The following is a 27041-nucleotide window of genomic DNA, read 5'->3' as shown; positions in this document are numbered from 1 at the left end:
TCGCAACTTTGGGTCCAATATTCTAACCCAAGCCGAGGACGAAGTAAGACAGCCATGAAAGCCGCGGCCCATTGAAAGCTATCCCAGGAACAAAACAGGACAAGCTTAGGATCAGCCATTACATCTGTCCAGGCCTAGTTTTTGTACCTCTGCAGGCATTGGACGACTCAAAAATTTCTGGTCCATAAGCTGTCGACAGGTAACTAGCTTTCACCTACCTAATATTTTTCATTAAGGTTGCCAATAGGCAGGACATGGCCGCAGCAAAATCAAAATTAGATAGCCCAGTTCAAACACCCAACCCCACCAGTTCAACAAAATCCAGGGCGGGCCTACCCATTTCCAGGCCTACTCTCCATGTGTTATACCAAGATCCCACCCGAATCGTTGTTCCCATAAGTTACCATGGGTGGCATGTGTGAGAGATCTTATTGTGAGGTCCACTCTGAAAATTTCCGGTACAAATTGGGATGCACGTGTAGGAAAATGGGTGAATTGATGGGAAGACCAACTGATGGTCCCCAAGTAATGTTTATGATGGATTCATTTGCATGGACAATGAGATGATTATAGTATGTATCACATGATTAAGAGACCGAATCTCTCAAACATGTGCCTGGCATCTATGGTTACAAGTCCAGTCGCCTTAGATGAATTAGGGGCTTGGCAGTGGCAGCACGTGACACTATAGCACGTGTGCATGAGCCACTTCATCCAGGTTAGGTTAGTGTGACTTTATAAATGGATTGAATGGATAATAAATGTTATGATGGCTACTTACGAATGTTTCAAGGGTGAGAATCCTGATTGCTATTTGTGATATGGTCCACTCAAGCTTAATATATGAATCAATTTTGGAATTATACTCTAAAATGGGCAATGCAAATGAAGCTCGTCTTCACACGAAGTATGCACACCAGCAAGGTCGGAGGTGTGTGGTACCCCGGTAACACCTTGGTGGGTGTTATCCTAATTCCTAACCATGTGAGCTCACCTTGATTTATTTGTTGTATAAATGTTTTTCCATCTCATTTTAAACAGTAATCCCAAACATCAAGAAGATCCATTTCTCAAGTGGGCCATACCATTAGAAACGGTAATGAATGACCATTAAAAATGTGTTGAAATCACTCGGTTATTGAATCAGGCTGATATTTATATTTACCTTTAATCCAGTCCTTCATATTATCAACGGGTTATTAGAGGGCAAGTAAGCAAATAAATATTAAGAAAAACTCACACTCAGCTCTTAGGAATTTTTAATGGTGAACCATTTAATCACTACTGTTTCCTATAGTTTGGTCGACCTGATAACTTAATCTACTTAATTTTTGGCCACGTTCTAAAATGGGGCGGAGAAACCGATGGACCGCCTGGATATACAGCACATCATCAAGGTGGACGGTAAGGGTTACACCAGGCTGTTGCCTATCGTCCCTAACGGCCACTATATAAATTGTGTTTCCCGCGTTAGGCTTCCGCCTCTCGCTCGTTCACTCTCTCTGTCATGTACGGTCCTCCGCATCACTCCTGCCCAAGGGCCGGCCAAAACCCTAATCTTCCTTACCTCCAAAACCCTCACAGTCCCTTTCTCCAAAACCCTAACAGTTCCTTCGTCCAAAATCCTAATTTCTCATCTCCTTCCACCTCCTGCTATAATCCCTTCGTCCAAAACCCTAACAGGCCCTTCGTCCAAAACGCCAACAGTCCCGTCGTCCAAAACCCTAATTTCTCATCTCCTTCCTCCTCCTACAATCCCTTTCTCCAAAACACTAACCGGCCCTTCGTCCAAAACCCTAATTTTTCATCTCCTTCCTCCTCCTCCCACAATCCCTACCTCCAAAACCATAATTCCGCCTCCCCCCAATTGCCCTGCTCCCGCCACCCCACATTCCAACCCCGCCACCCTTCCCCGCCTCAGAAACCCGATGAGATCCTTGAAAAGATCGAGCGGGCTGTTGGCAAGGCCCACCGTGATCTTCTCGCGGCCGGAGATAGTGTTTCTGCATGGAAGATCTCTCAGTCCGTTCTGCTGGCGCTCCAAGCGGATTCTTGGAGCTCTCTAGGTTTTCAGTTTCAAGACATCCCCTCTCTGTACCGTCTCATTGTCACCGAGGGCAAGGTAGTTATTTCAGTTTCACATTTCATCATTCTTCTGTTTTTTAACTCTTGGGTGCTGCCACTCAGTAGACAGTCAGGGCTCGTTTGGATGCTTGGAAAGTTTTCAAGTTGTAAACTCTTCACATCTTAAAAGAGTCTTGGGGTGTAAACTGTTTACATGCTATTCTCTTTGGCTTTTTAGTGGTTAGCTGTTTACAGGTAAACAGCGTGTTTGGTTAACTTGTAAAGTGTTAACAATGTATCAAGTAGTTATTGGCTCCACAGAGAGCTTGAGGCGGTCAATCGGGCTGTTTTTTCGGGGCCATAGGATAGCATCAAGGGATGCACATGATGGACAAATTGGATGTACTGCACACATCATGGTGGCCAAACATCATGAGTGTGTATCAACCATCGTGTTCTACTATGTATAATGTCTTCTCAGCTGTAAAGGTTTTACCTGTAATTTGAAACATTGCTTTTTGCCTGGATAGGGTGAGTTTACTTGTGAGTTGTAAACACTATAGGCAAATTTTGTTAAGTGTTTACATGCAATCCCTTTACAACTACTAAGGATTTTATAGGCATCCAAATGACCCATGACTCTTCAATCAATATGATTTATAAATTGAGTCTAGACTACAGTGGCCTCACCTTCTGAATGGTCCAGGTTTCTGAACCCTGCAGCCATTTGTATGGTGGTGAGGGCCATGGTTTAGAGACAACAACCATTAGACTGTCCTTACAATCCAATCCACGGGCTTCCATATGGACCATGAACCGTTTCTTCCTTTGAAACTATCCATGGGAGGGTTGATTGGTTGATGGGTATCATCCAATCATTTGATTTTTGAACTGCTGCTCGTACAGGTGGGGCCCATGCCGCCCACCAGATTGAATAAAGGCTGCAGAGGTGATGGGGGCTTGGCCCATCTCGGCCATGCAAATTTTTTCATTGCTCTTCTTTTGCTCCTACTGATCTTTATGTCTTTCAGGTGAATGCACTTATACATTGCTTTGTTGGCGTACGGAGAATTACGTCATTGTATGATCTGGAAGTTGCGATATGCAAGAATGAGGGCATTGATCAGTTTGAAGAACTTGGGATGGGGCTTTTGTTGCGGCATCCACTTGTCGAGCACTATTTCTTGGTTCCTTCAGATGCCACAGAAATATTCAAGATAACAAGTGAGGAGATAATCTCTTGCCTTGCTGATTTCATGGATACTAGTGTTGATAAGGAGATTCAGGCGGAGCGATTCTTGGATTTCTTAGCAAAGAAACATTCGGTTGTTGTTAGGGAAAGACTTGGAGTGCGAATTCAGAGCCTAGGGTGCGTAATTGTCCTTTCACATGATTGGAAAATGGTAGAATCCATCATGAAATGAGATTCTGGGGCATGAATTCTGATATCAGTAGATGATTCTTGTGTTCCTGATGATTCCAGTTGGAGCTCTTATGGAGCTCCAACTGGGGCTTGATCACATGATAGAAGACCTATCACTGGCTATTTTACCTTGGTTGGTAGTACTTTAGTACATGGAAAAGTAAGAAGCAACTGGATGTTGCCCATTTAGTGCTGCTTTTGAGTATTTTGCCTTGGCTCATGGGGTTTGTGTGCCTTGGTTAATTTTTTTAAATAGAGTTGGACATTTAAAAAAAAAAAAAAAAACCATGAAGCTACATTGTCATAACTTGGCTTCAATTTTATATTTTGGCAATCGGTGTATCATAAACATACAAAGCATGCTGAAGTTGATTGTCATTTAATTCACGAGAAGATGGTCTCAAAGGGGATCCACATGTTGTATTAACAGTCTAAATATCAGTTTGCTGAATTTTTTAACCAAGGGAATTGGTCCTCATCATCTTAATTGGACATGACCAAGCATGCTCATGGTCTTGCTTGAGGGAAAGTGTAGAGAGAAATGTGTAGTCATACGGAGTACCATTCCAGTCTTTAGAACATGTTAGTCGCATTATTTAACAAGATATTAAGCCCTAAATCCTTCTCCTTCTTCTCTCTATTCCCCTCTTTCGTTTCTTTCTTCTCCTTCTTTCTCCTTCATCCAAACCCTAAATTCACATCCATAAATAACATTCAACTCCATTACTCCTATTGACAATCATTCATTGGTGTTGGGTTGGAGCTTGGGAAGGCTTGGAGGATTTTCATAACCCCCATAGAGTTGAATTCCTTCCACTGCTTTTATCATTAAAAATCTGGTTCCAAATCTGATCTTTTGTTCGATTTTTTGCCAGTCAAAAGCAAAACACTTTGTAATTTGACATTGTTTAGAAGTTTATGGAAACTTGTCTATGGTGCAAATCACCTGCAATATACTTAACAACCTGGGGTAATGTAGTTTCTCGAATTTGTGCGGACTGTGTAAAATGAATGGGATGTGCTTTTCCTTTCTCCAATCTTCCCTACTAATAAATCATTGGTCATAGGTTGCATATCACTTGTATTCGGGAAGCACGGAAAGCAGAAAATGCCACACTTCAGAATTATATTCAGGCATCAAAACTGGCAGCTGACAAACAAACCAAGAAAAATGAGCAGGAATTGTTGCCGCGCCGTGGTATCCTGTCACAAAAACATGTGCTGGACAGACGTTTCAGTGCTATATCTGCACGTGTCAGATCGTTCTCTTCTGGGTGTGAGAATTTAAGTGGTAAGCATATTAGATTTGTTTCATCAAGTTCAGAAGATGAAAGTGATGATGATGTTGATAGTGAGGATGGGAACAGCAATGGCAATGATTCGAATGGGCAGCACTGGAATTCATCTCAAAATAGAAAGAGCAGTGGTCAACGTGTGAATAGCTGCCCTTACCCATCAGCAGCTGAAGAGATGGTACGGCTTGGACTGACAGCTGAAATGGACGACCATGCATCCCCTGCTAGAGGCGACTTAAAATGCAACGAGGGTAAAAACCCATCTGGTAAGAAAAGGAAATGTGAAAAGCAAAGTGGCAAACTCAGATCCTTACATAAATATCAAAAGATGGACATGGTTGGGATGGATCATCTTCGTAGCAAAGATGAGTTTCTTCCAGGCAGCTGCAAAATTAAGAAAAAACATGAAGACTCAAAAGAGGAGCATGGTCTACAATCTCTTCATCTTTTGGCAAGAGAGCATGAGGTCCATGGGAAACCAGGAAAGAAATTACATGGGCCTAACATCAGCGCATCAATAGAAGATGATAGTCAGTCACAAGGTGCTGCACATGATGATCAAGAAAAGTTAGGTGACCTAATACTAACAAGTGATACAATGGAGAAGTTCATCACAACCTGGAAGGAGACTTGTCGAGAATACCCCGTTGTTGAGGTATATTGGAATTTCTTTAGATATTTGTATTTTACAGGTGTCATTTTGTGTTATACATGTATTTCATCTTGAGCATCATGCATTCACATGCCTTTATTGATCGATATTGAATGTGATTACTGAGCCATCTTTGGCCTTTGTTTTTGATATACGTTACAGGTTTTCTGTCGGATGGTGAACTTCTACCAGGCAACAACTCGACAAAGAAAGAAAATGAAAGAGATCTTTTCATCATATCCTGGTATTGGATTACTAAACGTTGCTGTAAGTTGATGCTGATTTAATTCCCTTATAATCCTAATGAAATTTATTAAATGGAGTGGGACTAGCATGTCCACTATATAACATAAAGGGTGCTACTAAAATTGTAACAAGAAGAATCTGAAATTACAAACATGAGGTGAAATGCCAAGTGTTCATAGGAGCATGGCTAGCACCAAGAGTTGTTAACTTTATCTGCCTATGTATTGCCTTCTCAATGTGTATAAGAATTGTATATAGCAGTTTACGACTTACGAGTGATCATGCATTCAGTATGTGTTTATTTTATTGCAGGTGACTTCCATGAAACATGGGATGTGGGACAGCCTATACGATACCTTCCAAGCCATTGGTGAACATGGATTTGTTAGTCCAGGATCTACTCAGTGTACTGAAATGATAGATATTGGGCCTTCAAGTAAAAGAGACACAGTGCCCAAAAACGAGGAGAACATTACTAAACCTGGATACAGTGAGTTGTGTTTTCTATATGGATCAAGTCTTTGCTACATTATCATTTTATATGAAGCCACTATTTGAAAAGAAATACAATGTTCATAGTCTAAATGATCAATCTGGACTTTAATTGTGACAAAATCTCCCTTTAGATGATCAGTCTATATATCCTTCAGAAAGAGACATACTTGTGATGTTTTTTAATTAGATTTTATCTCACATGTCTTTCATGCAAGACTTTTATATTTTATTTTTAATTTGTTGATCTACATCTGATTTTAATTTGTTACTTTCCTAATGCATTCTGCAGTTGTCACTGTTGATGATATTATGGAGAAAATTGCACTACATTTTGAGCTTGACCATCTCATGCCTAGACCCGGAAAACTTCCTCTGGAGAAGCAGTTTGTATCTTTCAGAAAGTTCCATGATTGTGAGATGTCGTTGATGAAGCAATTTTCTGTTAAGAAATTTGGTGACTTAGGTCATGGGGATTTTCTTGAGTTCATGGACAAACATGTCTGTTTGTTCCCATATGAACTGCGTAATGGTTTGACTGGAGCCCTAGAGGTATCTATGCTTGAGCACCAGCTGCTATTACTATTGTCTCAAGCTGCAGGTGACTTGCAGGAGAATGTTGTTGTAACCAAGCAACATATTTCTGCTCTTCTCAGGAAACAATTCCCTCTAATCAGCCTTCAAATAAAGGGAAGTGAGTGTGAAGATTATTCAGATTTTATCAAGAATCAGAAAAGCCATGACACTTTGAGTTGTGTTTTGTTTTCTATAACATTGTTGGGGACATGCTCTATAGGAGACTCTTTGGTGCACAAGGAGAAACATTCATTGGAAATTGCTGGGTTGATGACCGCTAGTTCTGGTTCCCTTGGAATTGTTTCTGGAAAAGACGCACTCGAATGCTTACTCAGGGCGCCGATGTTGTCAGATCTACATTCGTGGTCTCATTGGGATCTTATATTTGCTCCGTCTCTTGGTCCACTCTTGGAATGGCTATTGAATGAAGTCCATACCAAAGAGTTGTCGTGTGTAGTGACAAGAGATGGGAAAATAATCCGAATCGATCACTCAGCGACTGTAGATGAGTTCTTGGAAGCTTCACTTCAAGGATCTGCCTTTCAAACAGCAGTGAAATTGTTATCTTTGTTGTCTCTATATGGAGGCACACACCATATTCCACTGTCTCTACTAAAATGCTATGCTCACCAAGCAATTGAGGTTATCATAAAAAATTATATGAGTTGCATTGGATTAAAAAGTAATGGGGAATCTTTTATGCATGGAGGACAGATAATGCTGGATATGGATTCCAACAGCAACCCTCTTCCGGTTAATCCTCTGGGTGTCGTTGCAGATATTAGAGAAAACGATGATCTTATTGAAAATCTATGTCAAATGAATAAAGCTGTTGCTGTGGCATCAAAGTTTATCCTTGATTGTCTTGGTTATCTACCTTCAGAATTCCGCAGTTTTGCTGCAGATGTATTGCTTGCAGGATTGCGGGACTTCACCAAAGATGCTCCTGCAGTTGTTTTATGTGAATGCAACCAAACTGATCAGCGAATCATGCTTCATGACATCGGGTTCTCCCTTGGTATATTGGAATGGATTGAAGATTACCATGCATTTAGTTCTGCTACTGATACCAAATTATTTGCATCTGCTGAGGCCCTGTGCAAGACCTCTGAAACTGTGAGTCCAGCATTAAGCATTGATTTGGAGCATGCACAAATTTCATCTGAGAAATTCTTAACTACAGATGTTAGAAAGGACACTGTTGAAGAAGAAGCCAATCTGTTAGATAGACATCATGAAACATTTACTGAAATCCATGAAAGCAAGACCCCTAATCAAGTGTTAACTGAGAAGTCTTGTTCGGGTGATGGTTATAGTCTACTTCTGTCCAAAGATGACCAAGAGAAGGATGCTGCCCTTATTATTGAATCCATTAGACGTGAGGAATTTGGTCTGGACCCTAATCTGAAAGTTGCTGAGAATAACTTGTTAAAAAAGCAACATGCTCGCCTTGGGAGAGCACTTCATTGTCTTTCACAGGAGTTGTACTCCCAGGATTCGCATTTTCTTCTTGAGCTGGTAAGTGGCTATCACATGTTTTTTCTTTTCTAGAGTTCATGATAGTTTTATATTCTTAAAGGTATGACAGGCAAACATATCGGTGATTTTTTTTTTCTTGCATGTATTTCACGTGTATCAAACCTTTAGTAGATAAACAACCCTTTCATTCCAAAGAAACGTTGCTGCTTTTTAAGCTAATGTCCAGAAAGTCGTGGGCTTTGATCCCTCCTTGCCTTAACCACAACTGATTTGTTTTTTTTAAAAGGTAACAAAAGTATATTATGAACAAGCACCAATAGGTAAAAACTATACAGAGGGAGGGCAATAACCTCCCAAACTATTTACATGAAAAAGAATAATCAATTCCTCCTTCCCTAAAACCCGAAGCCCATTCAATATCTAGGCTTCTAATTTTCTACACAACCCATAATAAAGAGTGGCTCAAATTCCTAAAACACCTCCCGTTTCTTTCTTCCCAAATAGCCTAAAGCCCCGTCAATAGACCTGGATGCCATGGGACTTGCAATTCCTTTTTGAGATTCACCCCATGCCATGACAAAAAAGAATAGATCAAGAGAAGCCCGACATACCCAAGAAACCTGGAACGAGGATAGGATGCTATTCCACAAAAAAGGATGCTGTCGGTTAGTAGAAAAAAAGGTGATTAATTGATTCCGCATTCGCCATACCACATCAAACAAACATTTGGGATAGTCATACCCCTCTTCTGGAGGATATCAATTGCCAAAACTTTGCCCTGACCAACCAACCACACAAATGCCGCTATTATCAGAGCTTCATAGCGCCAAATAAACTCGGTAGCAACCACTCCACTAGAGGGACTTATCCAACTGCCAGCACATCTTATCCTTTTCACCAAAGGATGGATATCAAAATTTGATATGATCCAACAGGGACTTAATGCCCCCATCTCTTCCTCTTACAGGAAAACCCTGCAAGGAGGAGTCCACGTTGTACAACCCTTGAATCGAGACAAGCAACGACCCACCAACACCTCCCGGTCCATAGATAAGCTTGCAAGCTGTGGGAATAGCAACTCCAACTTCTCCTCCCCAATCCAAACAGCATTTTAGAAGCGAGTGTTCTCACTGTTCCCAAGCACAAAGTGCACTCCATTACCAAAGCTCACTTTCACCGAAGCAATACCTTTCCACAAGTGCAACGCCCCATGATCGGACCCATACTGGCACTTATATCCTTCAAAAACACCTCTTCTTCCGTAGCAAACCTCCATAGCCACTTTCCCAAAATAGCTTGATTCCTTATGCCCAAATTTTTAATGCCCACCCTACTGTCCCTATAGGGCTTACAAACTTCATCCCACCTAAGTAAATGTAATTTTCTTTTGTCTCCCTCTGCTCCTTGCCACAAAAACAAATCTCTCCTTAATCTATCAGTCTTCTCCATTACTGATTGTGGGCATCGGTATAATGACATAAAGTACATTGGGAGGTTAAAAAGCACTGCTTTAATCATTGTTATTTACGTAACGGTGGTCGTAACGGTCACCACCTTTACCTTTACGATACGGGGTGTAACAACTGTTACGGGGCCGTAACGGGGCTGTTACGGCCTCTTTTTTTTTTTTTGGAAAAAAAAAATCTAAAAAACCTGTTTCATCCACGCTTTGCCAATGTGATTCTACATTCAAGAAAGGAAACAAGAACGTAAATTATTAAAGGATCCTCATATATTTTTTAAAGAAAAATTCTTGAAAGATAAAAAAACAAAGGAAAGATAAGAATCCTTTAACACTATTGTGACATGGTATTACTTGGTACAAATTGATGCAAAAAGATGATTGCTATGTTTTTAAAAATTTCTGATTTATTTATATTGTTCACATTTTTAAGAAAGTCATTAAAAAAATCTTACGATTTACAATGCAATTTGAGTCTATTTGATTCAACCCCTATTATGATTTGTGATACGACAATGATTTTGACAACATTGTTTTTAATGAATGATCTGATTCTTCCATATTTAAGGTATTATCAGATGGTTAGGAATTATGATCTTGTCTGAGTGGCATTGTTATGGTGTGGTAGCCAATGATGAGTGAATTAGACACTACAGATGGTCCAGATAGATATGATTGGACGGTCCACTTGTCTAAATGCTGCTAGTTGCATCAAAGCCTATAATGCAAAATGCTGCGTTCAATCATTTCCACTGCATACACACATACATACATGTATTAGCATTTTTTTTTTTTTTTTTCTGGATAAAGGAATGTGTCTGCCCTTTAAAAAAAAAGGTGTCTAGTCAAAAATTAGAATGTGCTGTTAATCATTAAATTTGCTCCTAATGGGAGGGCGTTCTTAACATGATTAAGATCAGTAGTTAAAAGAATTGCTGTTGATTATCTACTTGAAAGGAGCCAACATCACTAGACTGCTTGATCCAATTCAAAGCTTGCTACAAGCTATGATGCATGAAAGCTTTGACCTCTCCATATATTGTTTATGCTTCATTTTGACTGCACCCTGGTATTGAATTCCATTCCTGGAGTTAATCATCTCTTACCTTAAGAACTGTCAGTTACATGCTTTTTCTTTTCTGGCTTGAACTTGGGTGTGATGGGGACATCTCGCGTGCATGCCCCCTCTCCCTCACATGTACACAAGGAGGAAGGCCCCACCATCGATCTGGATCGATGACGACGTCCAGAGAGGACCCTCTAGTTAGAGGACTGCGTTTTGGTTCCTTGGAGTGAACCCTATCGTCATGTGAATCCTACCATGGGTTCTCATGATCGTGACCCACTATTCCAAACGATCTACTACTTTGAGTTTTGGTTATTATTGTTATTAGGAACATCATGGACGGTTTAGATTATTTTGATTAGTTGTTAATTGTGGTTACTTCGTCTCTAAGTAATAGGTTGCACATGGTGCGAGTTTTGAAGTATAGGATTTTATTATAAATAGGCACCCCTTGTAATCTTTTTTCTCATTGAAGATTGAATAAAATTTCTGCGTTTTCCTGCTCCTCTCTAAGTTGTGAAGCCTAATTGGGTGCGAAACCCTCAATTCTTCGAAGGGCTAACTACCGTGGTGTGAAGCCACATCCATCCCAAGTCGCTTCCATCTCCTACCATCCATGTTTCTCATCTCCTATAGCCATCCCCTCATCAAATTCACCTACGTTTGCAGCTAATCTTTTCTCTACAACAGATTTCTAGAATCTGGCCCTGCAGGAGGGCTGAAACTTCGGCAGAGCATCGTGCACAAACCAGACATCCGATCGGTGTGAAACTTAGCGTGGGGGTGGACCTCCCATGGCCGACCAGCACCTAGCTGACTGATTTCAGATTCGTGGGCCCCACACACATGCGGGCAGGATCCCACACACGTGTCAGGCCTGGGCCACTGTCCACACATGTGGATCATCTTGGGTTTGTTTCTCTCTTCTATTTCACTCATCTCTCGCCTTATTTCCCCAACCCTAACCGTGGATAATCCTAAATCCCAAGTCTTATTCCACTTTTGCAAGCTCTAGGTTTTCCCGATTTGAAACATGTGAATCTCTTGGATTGGGAAGTAATCCTTTGCACGCGTGGATGAATTTACTCTCCTTTGAGCATTGCTTAGTCTATAAATTTTAATTGATCCAGCCCTAACATGTGTAGGCTTGGACCCGCATAGATTCTCCTTGTTGAATGCTTGACTTTTATGTGGGATGTGGAATTTTTTTGTGATTATTTTAAAATTAGTGTGATCTAAAGCTTGAAATCTTGTATATCATATTTAATTTTCATGTCCTGCATCAGGGTGTTTGGCTTTTATGGTTGTCTTAATTTTATTATTATTATTTTTAAAATTGACTAATTAAGTTCATCACGCCTTCTTGAAAAATAGAGCTTCTGCCTTTGAATTTATGGAATTGGCCTCATTGTTCATGTTATAAGTTGGGTATAATTTATAATGATCACCAACTTGATGGTCTAGAGTTCTGATGCACACTATTCATTGCTATGTTGCTTCAGGTTCAGAATGCAGATGATAACGTCTACCCAGAAAATGTGGAGCCAACCCTGGTTTTCATTCTTCAAGCTACGGGTATTATTGTTATAAATAATGAGAAAGGATTTTCTGCTCAAAATATTCGAGCACTTTGTGATGTTGGAAATTCAACGAAGAAAGGATCAGGTGCTGGGTACATAGGGCACAAAGGCATTGGCTTTAAATCAGTATTTCGGGTAAGGCTTAATGAAAATTTTAGTAGAAATATTACTTCTCTTTACTAAGACTATAAATTTGTTGGGTCCTTCAATTGGTCATTAGTTTGCTTGTTTCTCATTAATCACTTGAAGTGGCTACGTGACCTAAGATCCCATGTATGATATTTCTCTTTTGCAGTAACTTAAAAAGTTGGTAAGAACTTTGGCAAACTTGATGTGCTGTCCCATGGAGTTCTTCAGTATTGCCCATGATTTCTTGCACTAATGTGTACTGTGGAAATGAATACCCTGATTTGGCATTATATATTTGATCTGTAATTTTGGTGCCTGTTATGACTTTGATGGCTCTTCTTTGCAACTTCCTTCTTCTATCACAACATTTCTTTCTACTTGCTAGAAAGAATTGCAACTAGTTTTTGCTATGGCATCTTTTTAGTGCAACTTGTGTATATTGTTTTACCATCTAATCTTTCACCCATCAACTCCGGGACATTAATTTATTTGAGACCCTTTTCTTTCATGCTATAAATGTAGGAGATTGCACGAGTGTTTAGGAAATTTTCATGATAAATTTGTAAAATGAAATAAGATTGCTGAACCATTGTGCAAAACTTGCATTGTTCAATGCATCTGATTTAGGTTGTGAAGTTTTCACTTGTTGCTTTGAGGGCTTGAATCTTGAAAGTCATATCTTTCTTTACTGTAGAAACTGGTCTTGATCATTTTATATCATTTGAAAAGTGAGGCAAGAGCTTTTTCCGTCCTTGTCTAATGTGATAAATTTCATGGTTAATGATATTCTAATTATATTGATATTCAACTTTCATGAAATTGAATTGATTTTTCTCCAGGTAACGGATGCTCCAGAGATTCATTCCAATGGGTTTCATGTGAAGTTTGATGCAAGTGAGGGTCAGATTGGTTTTGTTTTGCCTACTGTGGTTTCTCCGTGTGATATTAACTTGTTTACAAGGCAGATATCTAGTGAAGCAGATCAAACTGATACTACCAGTTGGAACACTTGCATTGTTCTTCCCTTCAGGTCAAAGCTTAAAGAAGGGACTGGTATGAGCTCAATCATGTCAATGTTTTCAGATCTTCATCCATCCTTGTTATTATTTCTTCATCGTCTTCAGTGTATAAAGTTCAGGAACATTTTCAATAATTCACTGATTGTCATGAGAAGAGAGACTGCGGGAGATGGCATTGTCAAGGTTTCTCATGGCAAAGAAAAAATGAGTTGGTTGGTAGCTAGTCAAAGGTTGCAAGCTATTCCTATTCGTCCTGATGTACAAACTACAGAGATTGCCATAGCCTTCACATTACAAGAGTCTAACAACGGAGAGTACAGGCCTCATCTAGAACAGCAGCCTGTTTTTGCATTTCTTCCTTTGAGAACGTATGGTTTGAAGTTTATTCTTCAAGGTGATTTTGTTCTTCCTTCCTCTAGAGAAGAAGTTGATGGAGATAGCGCCTGGAACCAGTGGTTGTTGTCAGAGTTCCCAGCTTTATTCATTAGTGCAGAAAAATCCTTCTGTGCTCTTTCCTGCTTCCAGGAGAGTCCAGGAAAAGCTGTGACGGCCTACATGAGATTTGTTCCACTGGTGGGGGAAGTTCATGGATTTTTTTCTCATCTTCCCCACACAATTATTTCTAAATTACGCATGTCAAATTGTTTGCTTCTGGAGGGACAAAATAAGGATTGGGTTCCTCCATGCAGGGTTCTAAGAGGTTGGGATGAGCAGGCTCGTGTTCTTTTACCGGAAAGTTTACTTCATCAGCATCTTGGGCTTGGTTACTTAAATAGGGATATTGTCTTGTCTGACCCATTAGCCAAGGCTTTGGGCATTCAAGACTACGGACCGAAAATCTTAACTGATATTATGTCATCCATATGTTGTATCAATGATGGCATTAAGAAATTGGGCTTGGATTGGTTATCCTCCTGGCTCAGTGCACTTTATGCTACCTTGTCAGTCCATTCTTCAGGGCATCATACTCTAAATCCTGGGATAGAACGTGATCTCATCAATTGTCTTAGAAAGATTCCCTTTATTCCACTTTCTGATGGTTCATATGGTTCTCTGGCTGAAGGTCCAATTTGGTTACCCTGTGATGCTGTCAGTGTTGGTTCTGAAGGTGAACACAGTCCGAAAGACTATCCAAATCTCTATGCCAAACTTCGGACTGTCAATCCTGTTCTTCTCTCTGTCAATAATGCAAATACCTACAGCATGGAAGACACGAGAGTGGACACCCTTATACGGATGCTTCATAGAATTGGTGTCCAACGGTTGTCTGCACATGAAGTTATCAAAAATCACATTTTGCCAGCCATGTCTGATGATACACTTACAGATAATGACAGGCACTTGATGGCTGAATACCTATCCTTTGTAATGCTGCACCTTCAGTCTACATGCCCAAGTTGTCACATTGAGAGGGTGGAAATAGTCTTAGAAATACAAAGGAAAGCTGTCGTTTTGACCAACAATGGTTATAAACGCCCCTTTAAGGACTCAATACACTTCAGCAAGGAGTTTGGGAATCCCATTGATGTAAGAAGGTTAATTTGCGGTAAGGATGATGAATGGCATGAGGTTGATTCCATCTATTTGAAGCATCCTAGTGTCCAATCATTATCATTTGGACTGATGAAGTGGAGGGAGTTTTTCCAGGAATTAGGTGTTACGGATTTTGTGCAAATAATTCATGTTGAGAAGAAAGGAACAGATGTTTCCCATGCTGTTTTTTGTAATATGATGTGGGATGGGGATCTTAATTCAGGAGATCTAACTATAGAAGATTGGGAATCTCCTGAGTTGGTCAGGTTAATGTCTACTTTGTCTACAAAAGAATACCGGGAAAATTGTAAATATCTTTTAGAAGTCCTTGATAAAATGTGGGATGACCATTTTAGCAAAATAGTGACAAGCTATTGTGCTTTTAAATCCACTGAGGATAGGAAAACCTTTGAATCTTCATTCATGAATAGCATTCGTAACCTCAGGTGGATAGCATCAAGTATGGATGAGGAACTTCACCATCCTAAAGATCTGTTTTATGATTGTGAGGCGGTGCGGTCTATCCTTGGTGCTTTTGCTCCATATGCTGTTCCACAGGTTCGTCTTCCCCTTAGTTTTGCCTCTTATGTAACTTCTTTATTTCGAGCTGTGTTTATTTCCTATTGAAGCTAATGGTCACCCTTAAAGAATGTTTAGCACCAGGGTTTCCTTTGCTGGTGATTGATCTTCTATTATTCTTTTTTACTTTATTTCTTTCTTACTCAAACATGAAGTATTAAACTGTGGATCTGTTACCAGTGAGATGGCCTTTTCTCTTTCCACTAGCATCACTGACCGTTGACAGATGAAAACTTTCCTATCATTGCAGGTGAGGAGCAATTTTTTTTTGAAAGATATTGGATTTAAGACGCAAGTCACGATTGATGATGCATTGGCAATTCTTCAGTACTGGAAAACATGTACTGCTCCCGTCAGGGCCAGGTATGATTTTTTTACTTTATTTGTACGTATATACTTTATTTTATTTTATTTTATTTTAATTTGTACGTATATACTTTTTTTTATTATATAGGTAAGTTGGGCTCAAACCTGAGACCTCAAATGTTGAAATGCAAGCTGTCTCCATTGAGCCATGGGCTTGAACCCAGTATATGTTATGTTGAATCAGAAATGTAGTAAATAAATGCCATCGTTGATCTTACTGTTTATTAACTCAATTGATTTCGATATAAATTTAGGGTAACTTGCCAAATTTTATTGCATCACACATGATGCATTAAAATAAACCAGTGGATGCTCTTCATGTTCTAGCATTTCTTATCTGTTAAATTTCATTGTTTGGTTTTGGATGTTTCTCGTTCTTCTGGGTTTCTTACATGCAGAAGCCTCCTTGCTAGTAGTGTAGAGAACGTGTGCACGCTTGCGCATCTGTGCATGCATGAAGTTGGAGACAACATGATGTTGGAGATGGCGTAATGTGCAGGCATGATGATGATGATGATGATGATGTGATGAGATCTCCTGCAATCCCACTGATACCATGCTAAAATCCATGGTGGAGATGAAAGAAGAAACAAGATGGAGAAGAAAAGAGTTGTGAGAGTCACACCGCCCTACTTTTAACCCTAAACAAATATATGGTGTCCTGAGGGTGTACAATAATATGATGCACATGTGCACATATTCTCTGCATCGACCATTTTTTTTTTTGGTTAGCTTGTTAATACAACCCCCATTGTTAGTACATGCCACACTATTAGCCACCCCCACCAGGGAATCATTACCAACACCTCAGTGTTGAAACAAGGTTATCTTCATTCAGTCTACCACTTGAGCTATGGATCAGGGTGTTTTGCATCTACCATTTATGTTGACTTCATGTTCGTGGGGTTTGTTCCCGATACGATACCCTTCCGTTGAGAGACATTCACAAATTTTGAGGTAGTTCCTGTGGTTATTTTCTTCTTCTTCTTCTTTTGTTTTGGATCTTCCCTACTTCTATTCCATTTGCCAACAAATAATTTTGTCGGAAAGCTCTTACCTGTTGTCCATCATTGTCAGTATATTATAGAAGCTTTCCCTGAAAAAGCAAAACTCTGGAGTTAAAACAGTTTTTTTCTCTTCAATCATATGTGCTCTGATGAGTCATGCACCCTGTATGCCTTATCCTTGGGACATTGTTATTATCAAGTCTTGCAATGATAACATGTGCTAGAGGCAAGAAGTATTTACTATGCACCATAGTTTATGATTTAGTTATTATAATTCTTCCATTTAAAGGAACTTCTTCTTCTTTTAATTCTGCAATTTAAAGGATCTTCTTCTTCTTTTCCTGTGTTCCAGCATTGCCCAGATGTCCAAATTTTACACCTTCATTTGGGATGGAATGGCTACTTCAAAAGGGAAAGTTGCAGAGGTGTTTAGATCAGGGCCCTCTATTTTTGTGCCATTTATCAATAGGTCAAGGCATGATGATGTTGTATCTGGTATATTTCTGTCTCCTGGTGAAATGTATTGGCATGATCCGACTGGTTGTGTGGACCGAACAAAGGAGCTGGTCAGACAATGTTCCACAACAAATGAGAGCTGTCATCCCTCAAGCAAGACTCTAGCTGATGTTTATCCAAACCTTTATGAGTTTTTTGTTAATGAATGTGGCATACGTAAGATACCTTCTTTGGACCGCTATCTTCAGATCCTACTGCAGCTATCAAGTATTGCATTGCCTTCACAGGCAGCTAATGCTGTGAGTATTCATACACCATATAAGAAGGCAATTCAAGTTGTAGTGGCCGTAGCACCTTTACATATTTCTTTACATGCTAGAATATAACGAGACATTGATTTCCAACTTTTCTCAACACCTTTTCAGGTTTTTCGGGTTCTTCTCAAGTGGGCCGATGATTTGAAATCTGGTTTCGTGGATTCTCATGAAATTGCTTCCTTGAAAGAGTGTCTTGTTAAATTGGAAAGTACAGTGCTTCCAACTGAGCAGGATAGATGGGTTTCCCTCCACCCTAGCTTTGGCCTTGTGTGTTGGTGTGATGATGAGGAATTAAGGAAGCAATTTAAGCATTCTAAGAATATTGACTTTTTATGCTTTGGTGAACTTAGAAGTGAGGAAAACAAAATGCTTTCAGGAAAACTTGCTGTTCTGATGCAAGCTCTTGGGGTTCCTGCACTTTCAGAGGTATACTTTATTTTGGAAAAGGCTACTTTGGGTCATACCGGGAAATGTTGGCAAAGGTACTATGTCGCTTTCTTGAATTTTCATCATCTTCACTTGTATCTTTGCTTGCCTGCAGGTTGTATCACGTGAAGCAATATTTTATGGAATGGAAGATTGCAGAGTGAAAGCTTCATTGGTGGATTGGGTTCTTCCTTATGCACAGCGCTATCTCTATAAATTGCATCCTGATATATATTTACATCTAAAGCAGCTCGAATTTGAAAACCTCAGTCAGCTACAAGTTGTAGTGGTTGAAAAATTATTTTACAAGCATGCTATAAAAGGGTGTGATACTGCCTCCGGAAAACGTTTTGAGTGCAGCTGTCTTCTGCAGGTATGCATTCGCACTCTCTGTTTCGTCAGTATTATTGTATTGGACCAACCAGCAATTGGGTAAGTTGTTGGTGGGTTCTCGTAACTTTTCAATCATTAATAATTTTATTGCAAGTCTACCGACTGATCTATGGGTTTGTGATCTATCATTAGATAGTTCTGGTCTGTATCTTATGTTGTTAGATTGATATAGCTATTTATCATTCCAAGGTCAGTAGGCACCAGGTGGTATGGCCGAACCTCCAGGTCCTTTCTGTTTCACTAAGTTCAAGCCTGTAATGGACGCCGATTTTAAAACATCAACAGTAGATATAATCAAACTGAATTTTCTCTGGTTGTCGGTGATGGCTTTTTGGATAAGATATCTGATTATTTTTTGCAAAGTAATAACTGCAAGGATCAATAAATCTCTTGCATTTGAAGTTTATTGCTTGGCCTTTTTCTAGCAAGTACCATGCCTGTGAGTGATCTTTCAAACAGATAATCTCGTGATGGAATAAGACATAATATGCAAGTGGTAGACTGAGTGAAAGATACCTCATTTCAACACTGAGGTCTTGGTATCGATCCCTAGTGGGGGTGGCTAACAGAGAAGTGTGAACTGACAGTGGGGTGTATTAACAAGCTTACAAAAAATAAAAAAATTAAAAAAAGAAAGACATAATATGCAAGCCTTTTAAAAAGAGCATTAAAGATAAATAAGTTACAAGTGATCACACCAAACCTTACATATGCTTGATGTTTCCACACAACCTTCTCAACTTGATCCCACTGTTCTCTTTTTCACTTAGTCATTATAGAAGTAACACTATTTGATATCTCATTCCTGTTAACTCCCACCTTATTTAAAAGCTATTTCACAATCATGGCAAGTGAGATGCAGTCTCCATCAGTGAATGATGATGGCTTCTTTTTCACCAATTTAACTTGGCATTCCATTATATTCAAACCAAAGTTGTAGATGTCATGTTAGATGACAGGCATCTTTGTTGTCCCTTGTGGAAAGGGGGAAAAAGCAATCGACTTATGCAGGAAGGCATTTTTCATATGCCTATGGCAATTTCTATAATTAAACATTTTCTTTTATAGATATGGATTTAGAATTGCATGCTGTGTCATTTTTAATTGGATGCGTTGCAGGGAAACACCTTATACCTGACTCGGGCAGCAGATTCTCACTCGATATTCCTGGAGCTTTCTCGCCTTTTCTTTAAGGGATCTCCCGAGCTACACCTTGCAAATTTCCTTCACATGATCACAACCATGGCAGAATCTGGCTCCACTGAGGAGCAGATGGAATTCTTCATTGTCACTAATCAGAAGGTCCCTAAGCTTCCCATTGAAGAACCCTTATGGTCACTTTCATGTCTCCTGCCTCCACGTGAGGATGAGACTTCCCACCCAATATGTGCTTCACCATTGACCTCTGAGCCAAATCCTTCAAAAATTAAACTGAAGCCGGGCATCAATTCTAACTGGCCGCCTACAGATTGGAAGACGGCGCCTGATTTTCGTTTCGCCCGAGCAAATCATTTTAGAACAAAACCAGGGACCATACTAAGTGACAATCCGCACGTAGGGTCACGTGAGCCCAAAGGTATCACCCGCTCAGAAGATTGGCCAGTTCCCGTTGAGATCAATGGTGATTGGATTGTACCAGATGAGTTGGCAACCACAATGGCATTGGTTTTGCAAGATCCAAGAAGTACAAGAAATGAACCTTTATTAGCAGGGCATTTGGGTTCTTCTGACAAACAGATAACTTCTACCATGGAACAGTCAAGTGGGCCACCTGATTCAGGTACTCTCCCTGATGGGGACATGGGCTCATCGACTTTCACTGCAAGAGACCAGCTTTGTTGGAGCAAGCCAAATGAGAACCAGGCATTTATTACAGGCAGACTAGGAGAGCTAGTCGCTTACAAGTACTTTGTTGAGAAGCTCGGCCTGACATCGGTGAGGTGGGTCAATGAAGAAACAGAAACGGGTTTACCCTATGACATGGTTATTGGGGAGGAAGAAGAGAGCAAGGAGTACATTGAAGTTAAGGCCACTAGATCATTGAACAAAGACTGGTTCATGATATCAACCAGGGAGTGGCAAATGGCCTCCGAGAGAGGTGACTCATTCAGTATTGCCCATGTCGTTTTGGCAGACCCAAAGAATGCAAAGATCACCGTCTTCAAGAACCCGGTAAGACTTTGCCAGCAAGCTGTGTTGAATCTGGTCGTCTTGATGCCAAGGCAGCAGAAAGAGTTGCCTGTCGCTACTTAGCTGGCGCACATGCTATATATAGGGGTTTTGGTGGTCTCCTAGTCCATCCCGAACTTGTGGCCTCTCTTTCTGGCCACACAATATTCATTGTTCCTATTGCTCTTCTGGGCAATGATGGGATAGTTTGAGGCTTCTGGTATGATAAATGGCAATAAAATGTAATGTACCATAGTCACATTATTTATTTTAACTTGGGGAAATAATGGTATATGATTCTTCTCATTTTGGAGAGATGACTGCTCCTGATTGGTGCATTTGACTGTAATTTTTTTACCATTCTTCTGGTGGGTTCACCATGGATTAGCCAGCAGGGAGCACTGGAGTCCGTGAACGAATTTTCGTCCTTTCTCAACATCCCTTTCCCATCACATGGGCGTAGCTTCTCATATTGAGAGGAACTGTTCTCCTGTAATATGACAAATGTAAATTCATAAAAAAAATAACAATAATTGTGAAGTCAGATCATTGGATGTTTTTGGACGAACTTTCCACTTGAATTGCATTTGTTTAATCCTAGCCCCTGTTTGGATTTGTGGGTAGGCGGGGAAAGGAAATCGTATTTCTCGAGAAACCTTAGTTCCAGATTTATCAACATCAGATTCTCAAGAAAATTGAGGTTTATTTTCAAGTCATGTTTGGCAAAATAAAATTTTGTTGAGAAAATTTTTTTTGGGTTGCAATTTCAAGTTTCATAAACAATGTGAGCCTCACTCAAGGGCGCGTAATGAACAGCTTAGATGGAACATCTGTATTTATATACAAATCTAAGTTCATCCCGTGCTAGTAGATTCATGTTGACAGGCTCACTTAAGTTGTGCATCCAGGTGATTTTTTGTCCCAGTGCCTAACATTGAGGGACCATCCTGATGTATGGAGTGGATTTCACATAGAGAACATGGTAGGGATGATACTGATGTATGAAATGGATTTGACATAGAGAACATGATGGGGCTAATGAGACTCATTTAGCGAATAGCAGCCACAGCCTAACCCCAAGATTACTGTGGGGCCACCTTAATGTGTGTATTCTATATCGGCACTGCCTATCCGATTTACTATATCATTTTAGGTAATGAGCAAAAACGAAAAAAAAAAAAAACAGATCCAAATCTCAAGTGGACCATACCATAGAAAACGGGGGTAAATGACCATTAACACTTCATGTGGGCCGTAAGAAGTTTTGGATCAAGCTGATATTCGTTTTTCCCTTCATGGAAGTTTATTCGATTTCTATTTCAGGGCAATACGGTAGTGGCTTTTCCAGTTCCACGTTGGTGCTGGAAAAGATCTATGAGCCCAGCTATAATATATATCCACGTTGTTGCTGGAAAAGAACTATGAGCCCAGCTATAATGTATATGTTTTATCCATGCTGTACATTCATTTTGCCTCCTCATTTGAGGGCATTAGCGTAAAAATGAAGTTGCCATTTGAGGGAAACAAAGGTGGTTAAACGCCCACCATTAAAAACTTTGTAGGGCCCACCATAATGTTTGGTTGCCATCCAACTTATTGATTGGGTCACAGAGACCTATACGGAGGGAGAACAAAAATATCAGCTTGATCCAAACTTTCGTGACCTAAAGAAGTTTTTAATGTTGGGCATTCAGTCACCACTTTTGCTACGGTGTGGTCCACCTTAGATTTGGATCTGCCTCATTTTTGAGCTCATGCCCTACAATGAGCTGAAAAAATGGATGAACGGCATTGATAGAACACACGCATCATGATGGGCCCACAGAGCTTTTCCAGCACCGACCTGCACTACGTGCGCACGGAGTCACGAATCCAATTTCGACGAAACACGGAGCAGATTAGCTGCAGCAACGGCGGCACCCGAGAAGGTGCGGTGCGCCTTTACCGTGGGGCCACCTTGATGTTATTCTATATCCATGCCGTGCATCTGTTTTTTCTGATCATTTTAGGCACGATCCCCGACATGAAACAGATCTAAATCTCAGGAGGGCCATCCCATAGAAAACAGTGGTGACTGATCGTTAAATTCTTCTTTTGGGTCATAAAGGTTTTGAATCATGGTGATTTTTTTTTTCTTCATCCAAGATTTTGTGACCTTATCTACAGTTTAGATGGGACATAAATATTATGAGTCGTTTGGATAGCTGTAATTTTTTTAGTTCTAAACATATTATTACATGTTATTATGTTTAGTTTTTAAGTGATAATTTATTTGCAAATATACAGATAGTATGTTTGTGCTAGTAAATGTTTACAATGAATAAAGGAAGTATTCATATTAGAGAGTAGGCTGTGAACCTGCAAAAATCTGTAAAAATTGTATGTGAAAGACTTGATTTATTTATTTATTTATTTTTTAAGACCCTTACGAGGGCATTAAAGCATGCACACACTACGTATATTGGATGTCTTACACCCATCATAGTGGACCCCAAATGTAATATAGAAGTTTTTAATAGTGAATGTCCTATCCCTCTTTTGTGCAGTCCATTTAATAATGGACAAGCTGTTTTTACTGAAGAGCATCAAAGGAAGTACATGATAAATAAATTGGATGTACCATGCACGTTACAATGGGCCCCATATATTATGAGTGTATATTAAACATTGTGTTTTAACATGTATAATGGCTTTTTACTTGTAAAGACTCTAACTGTAATATGAAACATTAATTTTTGCTAAATTTCAGATTATAACTTTTAGCTATAATTTATTTATTGCTCGTAAAGTCTTTACAAGCAAATACATGCATCCTAACAACCCTTATAATTAAATTACCTGTAATTCCTTTACAACTTAAGGACTTTACTGCCATTCAAATAACCCCTTATTGAAACATTACAGTGGGTCTTAGGAAGCTTTCAATGGTGGGGTGTTCAATCACCACTGTTTTCAATAGTATGGTCCACTTAAGATTTGAATATGTTTCATTTTTGGGGTCGTGCACTAAAATGTTATTAGAAAAATGGAGAGACAATATGGATACATGCAACATACATACATACATTAAGGTGGGATCTATGCTAAGGGCGGCACCACCTCAAATGTCCTTTCTTAAAGTAATTTGGGTGAGAAAATAGAAATATAATACAAAAAAATTAACTGCATGGGAAATTAAATTTCCTTTCATTTTCCATTTTTTATTTTTTATAATGATTTTGCTGTTTACAAACAAAGAAAATATGATTTTTCTAAGAAATCCTTTCATTTCCCACCGTTTCACTGGAAAAAAAAATTTCACCGGCATCATATGCCTGTATCGGCCCAAAACCAATATGTATCCCCAACCCCAAGTATCGACTTGGGCTGACTCGTTCCGTATCCCGTCGAGTGGTGACTCGCATGAGTCAGTGGTGAATTGGCTTGACTCAGACCGAGTCAGAGGTGACTCGTCCAGGCGACTCATGGTGCCAAACTCGATCAGGTCTCACGAGTCCGACTAGACTTTTAAAACCATTTACTGTTTGGCGACTTTACAACAAGCAGTTTTGGTGTGGATGCAAGTCCGAGTCTAGTTCATGTTAGATACAGAACCTGACCGGAGCCGGTTAGATCAGACCTGGTTCTAGTCTTTCATGCACCGAACATCATTCCCTTATTCGTATGGGCTGTGTTCATACCTTCTTTCTTTAGGGCCTCTCCGATTTGTCATTTGGATTTCTAGAGGCTGCAAAGAGAATGGGTGCAGATGCGGCACACTGTCTGGTGATTCAAGACTCTTTGTAAGTCAAACCAAACAGCAACTATGTTCAATAGATTATATGAACTTCCATGAAAATTTTGCATATTAGAAAGGTTTGCAGTTCCATGTTCCTTCAAGTGCTTCGTATCTGCTTAAACTTTGCAAGCCTTACCAGCACATTTCTCATTTATGATGGTTTGTTTGGTTGCTCCATTTCACCAAACTTCATGAAATACAATGAAAATTTGCAACAAATTAGACTGATTAATCATGAAATATCATGATATTTCATGTTCAGTGCACAACCAAACACACCTTTAGTAATTGGTGGTTTTCTGGTGAGAGGAAATTACCAACATGGGGGGCTGTACCATTGTAATCTATGATGACATCCAAGGCGTTAGCTGCGATTCCATTCATTTCATTTTGGAAATGATTGTAATGGCAATTTGAGGGGCTAGTCCCTTATGAGTGACGCAGGCTAGCACCACATTGGACATGCAATGTCCTCTTTATGAAGCATGGTGATTGCAATCCATTTCAGCTGTGCATTCGAACAACCCCTTGCCTTTTGGATTTCTGGTGATTTTCCAATTTAAATTTTCACAATGGAGGTTTTTTTTTTCTCAAAACATTTTCAGCAAACATCGCTTGTTGGAGAATTCGCCAAGGATATTTCTGATGAGCAGCTGGAATTATGGATTGTTGGCTACATCCGGCAACTGCACTGCGAGGTATTTCAATTTGATAAGCTTTTGAATGGAAAATTAGTAAGCATATATGGCTACGGACTCATCACCAACATCTGCAACCATGCTTTGAATGCTGACCATACCTTTCTGAACTACACATTCTCCAACCCATATGCCAATGATATACAAAGTTCCATTGGAGTTTTGGGGTTAATTTTGGGCTGTGGTCCATCAATTGGATCGTCCAGATTGATGTGCATGTTGGACATGTAGCATATACCTAGTTTCACTTGGAACACCAGTAATAAGTTTCAGCAGATTCATCAAATCCCATAACCAGTTTCTGAAACTATCTGACAACGTGATTTCCGAAAATTCTACTGACACCAAAACCCTTTACTCAATATCAAGTTTATTAGATGTTCGCGGGTAATTTCTGTCTCCTGTATGTATGGTTGCCCATTCTAATTAGAATACATTTTTGCAAATGCAGGTAAATGTGTCGGCAGCTTTAGAAATATTTCCAGAAGACGAGCAACACAGAGGCAGCTCTTGATCTTCCTATGTTCAGCTATCAGTTGGTGGAAGATTTTATGTAGGACCAATGAGCATTTTCTTTCTTCCCAATGCACAAAAGATGTAGCAAATGAAGACTGTGTTCGTCTCCCGGCTATTTCAGGAGTGGAGAGATAATTCTCTATTGTGATGTGTGATAGATAATGAGAAGTAAATTGTCGCACAGGGAAGGGTAGATGGTGAATAAGAGCTGTCCATTTAGTGGGCTCTGACTTGGTTTGAGCATCATTCAAAAACCAAACTTATACAATAATCCTATACTAGGCCCATGTATGCGTGTATTGTTGTGTGATTTTGAATTTGTACAGGTGGAACATGAGGTGGTTAGGTGATCTGCAGATTCTGAACCATTGATCTGACATGGCCCATGGGCCATTTACCATAAATCATTGAAGGGAAATTATCGTAAACACCCATCCTTGTAGACTTTCCCCTCTTGAACGTGGATGGTTGGTTGGAATTTTCTTTAACTTGGTTCTCGTGTGCATTAATTTAAGGGTTGGGATTGTCACCAAAAAGTGGGATACCCCATTCACTTATCTGGGGTGGCCCACCATGTATTGAACATGACCCCAAAGTCCACAAGATTGGAAGATCTCAGACATCCATTCTCTGAGGCACTTTTCCGTTGAACCTGCTGAATCCCACATCGCTACAAGGCTAGCTTTATTGTACCTTTCTCTATTGAGTCCGGATCCTCTGTTACCAGGTCGACAGAGAATTCCTGATACCCTAATTCTCATTGGTCCACGTCACTACTCACTAAAAAAATAAAAATAATAACCAAACCACCATTAGGGTAACAGGAATTCTCTCTTGACCTGATAAGAGGTTCCCGACTCTTATCTATTATGAGATGGACCCTTTTAAGCACGACCTTACTTGAGCAGGATCTGTTATATAGGCTCGTACTTCTGTATCCTTAAGTTCTAAGGAGACAGGAGAGCGTGATTAACGGGACCCAGATCGTTACGGTCTTGGGCTGTAGAGGATCGTTCTCAGTGGGCTAACAGCCGGCTGGGATGGCTCTACGGTTGTCCGACAGACCTTGGAATTATTTTTTTTCCTGATCAGGGCCCGACCTTCCTGAGGTGTTATTTGATCCTCGGGTATGGTGTGATACTCCGTACACGCACACGGACGTTTCATAGGTCTGCAAGAGGGTCTAATTCATTTGAGCGGCCCACTGCATATGTGGCACAATCCAAAATAAGAGATGATCTCAGATTAATGTACATGTATTTATTGAATTTGGACCATTTCCATTGACGCCCATCGATAGGTTTGTAGGTTCAGTTGATT

General features: G+C 39.9%; 1 protein-coding gene and 1 pseudogene across 3 annotated transcripts; both read left to right on the top strand.

Moving 5' to 3' along the window:
- The first annotated feature begins 1434 nt into the window (after positions 1–1434).
- Positions 1435–21044, top strand: LOC131232972 (protein NO VEIN). Of its 3 annotated transcripts, none has more exons than XM_058229513.1 (13): positions 1435–2122; positions 3096–3433; positions 4555–5437; positions 5597–5701; positions 5993–6170; positions 6465–8266; positions 12258–12470; positions 13304–15574; positions 15846–15958; positions 17321–17723; positions 17850–18167; positions 18283–18540; positions 19680–21044. In XM_058229513.1, the coding sequence occupies exons 1-13, from the start codon at positions 1508–1510 to the stop codon at positions 20811–20813; spliced, it is 8631 nt and encodes a 2876-aa protein (XP_058085496.1). In that variant the 5' UTR covers positions 1435–1507; the 3' UTR covers positions 20814–21044. The 3 variants fall into 3 exon arrangements, with proteins under 3 accessions (XP_058085496.1, XP_058085497.1, XP_058085498.1); XM_058229514.1 differs by lacking the exon at positions 1435–2122 and adding an exon at positions 2224–2528; XM_058229515.1 differs by lacking the exon at positions 1435–2122 and adding an exon at positions 2997–3013.
- A 5567-nt stretch (positions 21045–26611) lies between these two features.
- LOC131234223 (small nucleolar RNA U3) lies at positions 26612–26787 on the top strand (annotated as a pseudogene).
- The last annotated feature ends 254 nt before the right edge of the window (positions 26788–27041 follow it).

The sequence above is a fragment of the Magnolia sinica genome, chromosome 18 (genome assembly GCF_029962835.1).
Source record: "Magnolia sinica isolate HGM2019 chromosome 18, MsV1, whole genome shotgun sequence".
In the NCBI taxonomy this organism is placed as follows: Eukaryota; Viridiplantae; Streptophyta; class Magnoliopsida; order Magnoliales; family Magnoliaceae; genus Magnolia; species Magnolia sinica.
This window is presented reverse-complemented; position numbering and strand designations above follow the sequence as displayed.

What these genes read in the sequence shown, in the direction of transcription:
- LOC131232972 (XM_058229513.1), top strand. Translation starts at nt 1,508, where the DNA reads ATGTACGGTCCTCCGCATCACTCCTGCCCAAGGGCCGGCCAAAACCCT. An exon ending in TTGGATTACTAAACGTTGCT is followed by an intron (nt 5,702 to 5,992) that starts GTAAGTTGATGC and finishes ATTTTATTGCAG; the next exon opens with GTGACTTCCATGAAACATGG. An exon ending in ACTGCTCCCGTCAGGGCCAG is followed by an intron (nt 15,959 to 17,320) that starts GTATGATTTTTT and finishes CCTGTGTTCCAG; the next exon opens with CATTGCCCAGATGTCCAAAT.